Consider the following 8,201-nt stretch of genomic DNA (forward strand, 5'->3'; position numbering starts at 1 on the left):
TTTTTCTTACCTGTCCTCTCTGTCCAATGTTTTTTTTATATTTTACTCCTCTTGAATAATACATGGCTTTACCTCTTTATTTCTCTCCTGCAGGGTTTTGGGGGCCGCCATTCTCCCTCGTCGTGTGAGCTGAGGTCATTCTGTAGAAGCAGAAGACACCATCATATCCCACCTCGATGAGTTAATGATGACTGGAAGCCAAACACTGTTCCTGTGCCTCAGTGTTCTTCCAGTTTTAGTCTTATTCACAAATACTGATGTATTATTTACAAATACTACAGATTTCTCTGCAAAATTAAACGATTATCTGAAATTATCCTGCATTAACGCGTCTTATACAATGCTACACACAGTTTACAGGTTTCAGTTATTCTGGAAATGTAACAACATCTTATTATATCTACAATACAAACTTACTTTTATTAACACCACTTTAACTTAACACCACTATGATCAAAAAAGGAATAATTGTAAATATATGGCAGGCAAACAGATGGTAGAGAAAATACCTTTCAAGCAAAGTGTCAGGAAATATTATTTGCTTTTTTTGTTTACACTAGCCCACCATTTTTACATGAATCCAAGTTTAATGTATTCTCTCTTAAACAGATGATATTGTCCTGTTTGTCTCATAAGATACCATGACTACAGTCATATTGTCACAATTCGGCACATTCTATATCTTTTTTATTCAAAGAGTCACGCCCATAAACATTTCGCGTCATTACGCATAGCCAAGACGCCAATAAAATAAATGCAGTGAAGAGCTTGCTGTTCGTTCTGTAAGTGTTAACTTGACAACTTGAATGGGTCTTCACGTGTAGATGGGATGTTCTTCTGTTGTTATCCCAGCCAGAGCCAGAAAATCAGTGCAGCATATGTGTGTAATTACATATCATGTATTTAACTGGGACTTGGATATCATTTGGATAATGAGAGCAACATCTTTTCGGAACCAAGGACAGTTCTCAACAGCCAATATGATCTCGACACTGACGAAGGATCGCGTGCAGGCACTCATGACTAGTTTAACATCTGAAGTGATGGACGTGCGCTTTCTTAACAAGATGCACGACACCACTACAACTTTGCCGACGCCAAGTTTTATGGATAACGAGACCAGATGCGGAGAGGCGATTTTGAGTTACGGACATGTTGAGAAAGTGCTCATCGGAGGGGTTCTGACCTTGCTTACCTTTTTAACAGTTTGCGGGAATTTGCTGGTGGTAATATCAGTGTGTTTTGTGAAGAAACTGAAGCAGCCTTCTAATTACTTAATTGTTTCTCTGGCCGTTGCAGACCTGTCGGTTGCGGTGGTCGTAATGCCGTTTGTCAGCATCACTGATCTCATAGGAGGACAGTGGATCTTTGGTCGTGTTTTCTGTAATGTTTTTATCGCCATGGACGTGATGTGCTGCACCGCTTCAATAATGACACTTTGTGTCATTAGCATAGACAGGTAGGTCTCCCAGATGTAGGTGCTGTAATTTAAGAGATAGATTTGTTAATTATTATATGTACAGGAGACCGGGGTAGGTTGTCACATTTGTACTCCATTGAAAATTTCTCAGGGTGATTTATTTTTTAAAATCAGTTTCTATATAGACTCAATTTAAACACATTTTCAGGAAAATGTAAATACAAAAATAATTATGAAACTTACCAAATTACCTTAATTTTATGTATAAAATCAGGTAGATACACCTCTTTAAGTATTTTACTTAAAAGTGACCATGCTAGAAAAACACATATCATGAAAACCTTGCAGTATAAATCTCTCTTTGTATATATACTCAATTATTGTTCTAATGTATGTCAGAGTGTTTTTATTATAATCACTTGTTTACCAAAAAAAAATAATAATTAAAAAAAAAAATAAATAAAAAAAATAAAAAATAAAAAAAATATATATATATATATATATATACATATAGTTTGGAGGACAGAATAAAAAAAAAAAAAAAAAAAAACACTGCTGGACAAAACTTGTTTGACTCAAAACCTTATAGCTACTGTGATTTATTCATTATGACAGCTAACCCTGGTCTGTTTTCAAGGAGTTATTTCAAGCTTGGATTGTAATATTCAGAAGGACAAAAAAAGGCACCACAAAAGTGCCCACATTTATGCATCTTTGACAGTGATGCACTTTAACAGTTCTTTTTTCTTTCTTCTTTCATTTTTCCCATTCTCCACTCCATTTTCTCAGGTACCTGGGCATCACTAAGCCGTTGACGTATCCCGTGAGACAGAGTGGAAAGTGCATGGCCAAAATAGTACTGTCTGTATGGCTTCTCTCTGCCTCCATCACCCTACCCCCACTATTTGGATGGGCTCAGAATGTCAACGATGACAACGTGTGTCTGATCAGCCAGGACCTGGGCTACACTATATACTCCACCGCCGTGGCCTTCTACATCCCTATGTCCGTGATGCTCATTATGTACTACCGGATATACAGAGTGGCAAAGGTGAGTGCTGCCAAACACACAATCGCTGGCTTTCCCAAAGCTGAAGATGAGGAAAGTGTGAACTGTGTGACTGCGGTCCTAAAGCTGCAGAGGGAGGTGGAGGAGTGTGTGAGCTTTTCTCGCCTTCTCAAAAATGACCGTAAAAACATCTCCATATTTAAAAGAGAGCAGAAGGCAGCAGCCACCCTTGGGATTGTTGTGGGGGCTTTCGCCGTATGCTGGCTGCCCTTCTTCCTCCTTTCTACGGCGCGGCCGTTCATCTGCGGAGTGGAGTGTAGCTGCGTGCCGTTGTGGGTGGAGAGGACGCTACTTTGGCTGGGCTATGCCAACTCACTCATAAACCCCTTCATTTACGCATTCTTCAACAGAGACCTTAGGACCACCTACCACAACCTCATCCGCTGCCGCTATCGGAACATCAACCGCAAGCTATCGGCAGCCAGCATGCACGAGGCTTTAAAACTAGCTGAGAGACCTGACCTGGTGCTGTAGCTTGTCCATACCCTTCATGTCTCTCTGGGGACTGATGCAGTCACACAGAGGCTGAGAAACCTTTTTGATGAATTCTTGCTTTCTTTATTGCTCTTGCAGAGGAGCTTTTCAGTCACTGCAATTAAGTCAAATTGGAATGGTTTTAAAGCTTTTATAAAATGCTTTATAAAATAGTTCTTATTGCTATAAAATGTGCTTGATGAAGGAGAAAAATAGTAATCAAAATCAGAGTGATGTATACATCAGTGTCATGTTTGTATTTCATACAGTATTCTTTGTTGTTTAATTATGTGCTTATATTATATATGTAATACTTCTTAATAACAACAACCCCATGGCAGCATGGAAGTAACCCTAAAAACAATAGTTTACCCATAGACTTAAATTCTGTCAGCAGATTTTGAGCAACAAGAGTGTAAGTAAATAATGACAGAATTTTCTTACTTAATCTCCTACTTGATGACAAATTTATAAAACATAATACAACACTAGAATAAAATATGCCATGTACATAGCAATCAAAAGGTGCAGTCCCATTCCTTCTGCCATCCAAATCACCATCAGTGATTGCCACTAATAATGTGACAGCAAGCTGAGTGTGTCACACCAATAGTCGTATTATTAGAAGCGAGGCATTTATTGTCTTCTAGCTGTGAGAAAGACAGGGGAGGTGCCTTTAATTTGTCAGCATGCTTGGCCAACAGATGGTAAACAATTCATCAACATGCACTAAGTGACCCTGTGGATTCTACAAACAATTTAGTGACCACATTATTGAATGTCTATGCATATAAAGTTACAATAAATAGTGTAAGAAAAAGTACTGAACATGAATGATGAGTTGAGAATAAAATGGGTTGTAAAAAGTCATGTGGTAACAAAAATATTTGATTCGGCCAACTCAGAGAAAACATAGGAGTCTTACTTACTAACAATAAGACTTTTAAAATTAAATTTAATATTAAAATTAAATGTAAAATTCCTGTCAATATCATTTTAAAGAAACTAAATAATGCATAGTATAAAACCAAAGAAGCACCAATGTTAAAATTGTATTTCATGGACAATACGAAATAAATATATAAGAAAATCTATAATGTGATATAAAATATAATAGGTGAAAAAGTAGATAGCAAAGCTAATCTAAAAATCTAAAAGAAAGAAATGAACATGGACAAATAAATAATAAGCATCGATACAATAAAAAAACTTAAATATTTAAGACAATTCAATACTGTCCCGCATTCCTATCTAAAACAGAATAACAGACTTGAATGGGAAAAGATGGAAGTGTATCATTAAGATGCTAAGGGCACCAAACAAACTGCTGTGGTCAATGAATTAAATAGAATTAATTATAAAAATGCTTAATGCAATTTTTATTATTAGCCTGATATACTGCATCCTCGGAGGGGTCATATATTGTCCTTTGTTCTATAAACAAAAGGGGGAATGAATGGGAATGTCATCAACGGAACGTGTCAAGCATCTAAGACTAAAAAGCAAAGGACACTACTTAGGAGTTATAAGTAGGCCACATTATAAAATCAGAGAAAACCAAGAAAGCTTTTAAAGAGAATTTGGCTTTTTAAAGAGAATCCGTACCGAGGTTTTATCTAGATGTTTTGTTGTCATGTTATACCTGAACTGAACACGAACGACTGTTCCGTAAATTGTACCTCTTTCTGAATGCTGTGACACGCTGCCCTGCTGAGTCTTTCAGTCTTGTTTTTTTCTATCTACGGTTGCACAGCATGAGGGCTGGTTCCTGTCCATTTCCCAGGGGGCTATTTGGAATCAATGTACCTGCGAATATATTCAGATTTAAGGCTTCGATGGGATACGCAATAGCGGTGTACTTTATTCACAGAGGACATCTGTCAGTTTAATGTTGTAAATTATGAGGTTAAAGACTGTTGTCTTGGAGTTTAATTCTAGACATGTATAGCATCATTTTAAAATGATAACTTTAACACTACCAGTGATCACTATTAAATGAGCTTTGATATAGTTTATTGCTATGCCATTGTTTTTCATGTTCTCTGAACAAAAACAGTGTTTGCAAGGCAGCACTGTCTTGATATATCTCTAACATTTAGGTTTGAGGCTTTTTTTTTTCTCGAAATCTAAGATGTTTAAGTAAAGTATGTGAGATATTTAAGAAAATCTGCCATTGATGTTGATTGATTTTGTTCATTCAAATTGTAACTGACAGTGTTGACACCTTTGTAGTATTTACATTCTAAATTACAATTGGTCTTCTTCCCATTTTCCTTCTACCTCTACCTATACTCAGTTGTGATCAGTATTGTCCTTGCATAAATTTAACCATTTATAGCTATAAAATATAATGATTTGCACAATGGTCTGTGTCAACAATGGAGTGTGAACAGCCAATCAAAAACTAAGCCTAAAAACGTATTTAAACCTTTAACACTCCTAACACGTTTGCTGCCTTTCAAACACTAGTATTTGCTGCAGGAATGCAAAAGTAGTTTCAATATCCAGCTAAAATTAAAAAGAAATGTCTGTTTTTTGCACAGTAAAGTTGATGTATTAAACAATTTTGTGGTGAGGTTTATAATTGTCTTAGCCCAGATTTACAGATTATCACACATTCACTGCTATGGCAATGTTAATTGCAAGATTTTGTCTTGAAATCCAAATACATTGAGATTCTGAAAGATCTGTTTGTAATGAGTGCAATCAATTTACTTAGTAATTGCAGACCTTATAAATATTGTATATTTTAATCAAGTCATCAATTACACCCCCTTTTAAATTAGGCCATCTGCAAATAAATAAATAAATATTTTAGAAATTTATTCCACTACATCAGCGCAGGGAAGATTTCAAGGTGAATCTATTGCCACCAGTTTCAGAAGCACCAGCACATGTATCAGTTCAATCAGAGAGACATGTCCTTCAACCTACACCATATACAAAGGATGAAAGAGTGATGTTTTCCAGCCTGGAAAGATATTTAAGATATGGCTATAAAGCTCTGGAAGCTACATTCCTCATGCTTTACATCCTTGTGATCAGAGATTTTCCATATAAAACTCTTTATCCATCCATTTTGGTGTGTTTTATTATAGACATATCACATAAGCGCTCTCCACCAGTTTGATGTCTTTACGTACTAGTTTAATGACACTAATTCCACCTGGCATCACTATAATTGCAATCTAAACTTACAAAAGAAAGTAAGAATGACCCTGTCAGTGTTCAGACCCCCTGTCTGCTGTTCTTTAGTACAGTGCAGGCCCTGAGCAGATTCCACATAATACGCCACTCCAAGTGAACATGATTTCCGCTGCTACCTCTGAAACAAAGAAGTCTCAAGACTAATAAATCACACAGTCCTGAAGGACAGTCCAAGCGTGCTGAAAGTGAGAGGAGGCGATATTATTAGCCCAACATCATCAGGGCTCTGGCACACAAACTGGACGTATAGGCTAACAAGAAATTCTCATTAAGCACCCTGTGCATCCTATTTTGGCCGTTTAAAATCTGAACGTTATGGTCCCTGACACTGAGGCCCTATTTCCAAGAGCCTGAACTTCTCCTTCGTTGATGAGAAGCTTTAATTGACCAGCTGTCCTGGTGGTTAAAGTATTGCCCTTTGATACAATCAGACTACATCATTAACAGAACTTCACAATCAGTAAGGAATAACACCTCTGAGATTTCAGAGACAGCAGGTACCATTACTAACAAGAAGTCAGGGATTAATGGATGACAGCAATTAAGAACATGTATAAAGGAGAGAGAGAACAACCTCTGTAAAGCCTGATTGATTTGTTCAACTGTTTCATGCCGTTAATTCACTGGCCACTGTAAAATGTTCCCAATGGGAATGAATACGATTGTCACAGGAACTGGATAGGACAAGACGTGAGGCTTAATTGCATCTGGCAGTGGCCTTGAATAGATAGAGATCATCAACATTCTCTCCATGCTTTCTGCTGATAATAGTATAAAAGTGGCATTTTTATAGCAAAGCAGACGTGATTTTGATTTAAATTATTAAAAAGAAGCCATTGAATACTGCATAAACCAGTGTGCTCATAAACTGATTAAAAAGAGATTCAGAGAGGTCCGAAAAAGAGAGGTGAAATCATAGATTTAATTCAATTTTATCTCATACTGTTTGTTTAAAAAAGTAATACATTAAAATAAATTAGGGATTGCAAAATATAAGCATTTTCTCTATTGTGGCTTCAGACTTTTAGAACACACTGTGTATTATTTTATTTTAAAGAAATAAATTGCTAATGAGTACTTACAGTGAGGGAAAAATGATCACTGACAAAGAAATTATCAGTCTATAATTTTAATGGTAGGTTTATTTGAACAGTGTAACAAAATCAAAATCCAGAAAAACGCATTTCAAAAAAGTTACGAACTGACTTACATTTTAATGAGTGAATTAAGTATTTGACCCCTTCGCAAAACATGACTTAGTACTTGGTGGCAAAGCCCTTGTTGGCAATCACAGAGATCAGACGTTTCTTGTAGCTGGCCACCAGGTTTGCACACATCTCAGGAGGGATTTTGTCCCACTCCTCTTTGCAGATCATTAAAGTCATTAAAGTTTCGAGGCTGATGTTTGGCAAATTGAACCTTCAGCTCCCTCCACAGATTTTCTATGGGATTAAGGTCTGGAGACTGACGAGGCCACTTCAGAACCTTGTTGCCTTGGCCGTGTGTTTTTAATCATTGTCATGCTGGATTACACATCCACTACCCATTTTCAATGCTCTGGCTGAGGGAAGGAGGTTCTTACCCAAGATTTGACAGTACATGGCCCTGTCCTTTAACCTTTGATGCGGTTCAATTGTCCTGTCCCCTTAGCTGAAAAACACCCCCAAAGCATAATGTTTTCACCTCCATGTTTAATGGTGGGGATGGTGTTCTTGGGGTCATAGGCAGCATTCCTCCTCCTCCAAACAAGGCGAGCTGAGTTGCCAAAGTGCTTGATTTTGATCTCATCTGAATCATTCAGATGTTCATTGGCAGATTTCAGACGGGCATGTACATGTGCTTTCTTGAGCAGGGGGAACCTGCGGGTGCTGCAGGATTTCAGTCCTTCGTGGCGTAGTGTTTTTACCAATTGTTTTCTTGGTGACTATGGTCCCAGCTGCCTTGGGATCATTGACAAGATCCTCCCGTTTAGTTCTGGGCTGATTCCTCACCGTTCTTATGATCATTGAAACGCCACGAGGTGAGATCTTG

General features: G+C 37.4%; 1 protein-coding gene across 1 annotated transcript; it reads left to right on the top strand.

The window, feature by feature from the left end:
- Positions 1–916: 916 nt before the first annotated feature.
- LOC141298066 (5-hydroxytryptamine receptor 7) lies at positions 917–5,551 on the top strand. Its single transcript, XM_073828574.1, has 2 exons — positions 917–1,459; positions 2,210–5,551. Exons 1-2 carry the CDS (start codon positions 933–935, stop codon positions 2,961–2,963), a joined length of 1,281 nt encoding a protein of 426 aa, XP_073684675.1. The 5' UTR covers positions 917–932; the 3' UTR covers positions 2,964–5,551.
- Positions 5,552–8,201: the final 2,650 nt, after the last annotated feature.

This window comes from Garra rufa, chromosome 22 (genome assembly GCF_049309525.1).
Source record: "Garra rufa chromosome 22, GarRuf1.0, whole genome shotgun sequence".
Lineage (NCBI taxonomy): Eukaryota > Metazoa > Chordata > Actinopteri > Cypriniformes > Cyprinidae > Garra > Garra rufa.

What these genes read in the sequence shown, in the direction of transcription:
- LOC141298066 (XM_073828574.1), top strand. Translation starts at nt 933, where the DNA reads ATGAGAGCAACATCTTTTCGGAACCAAGGACAGTTCTCAACAGCCAAT. An exon ending in TGTGTCATTAGCATAGACAG is followed by an intron (nt 1,460 to 2,209) that starts GTAGGTCTCCCA and finishes CCATTTTCTCAG; the next exon opens with GTACCTGGGCATCACTAAGC.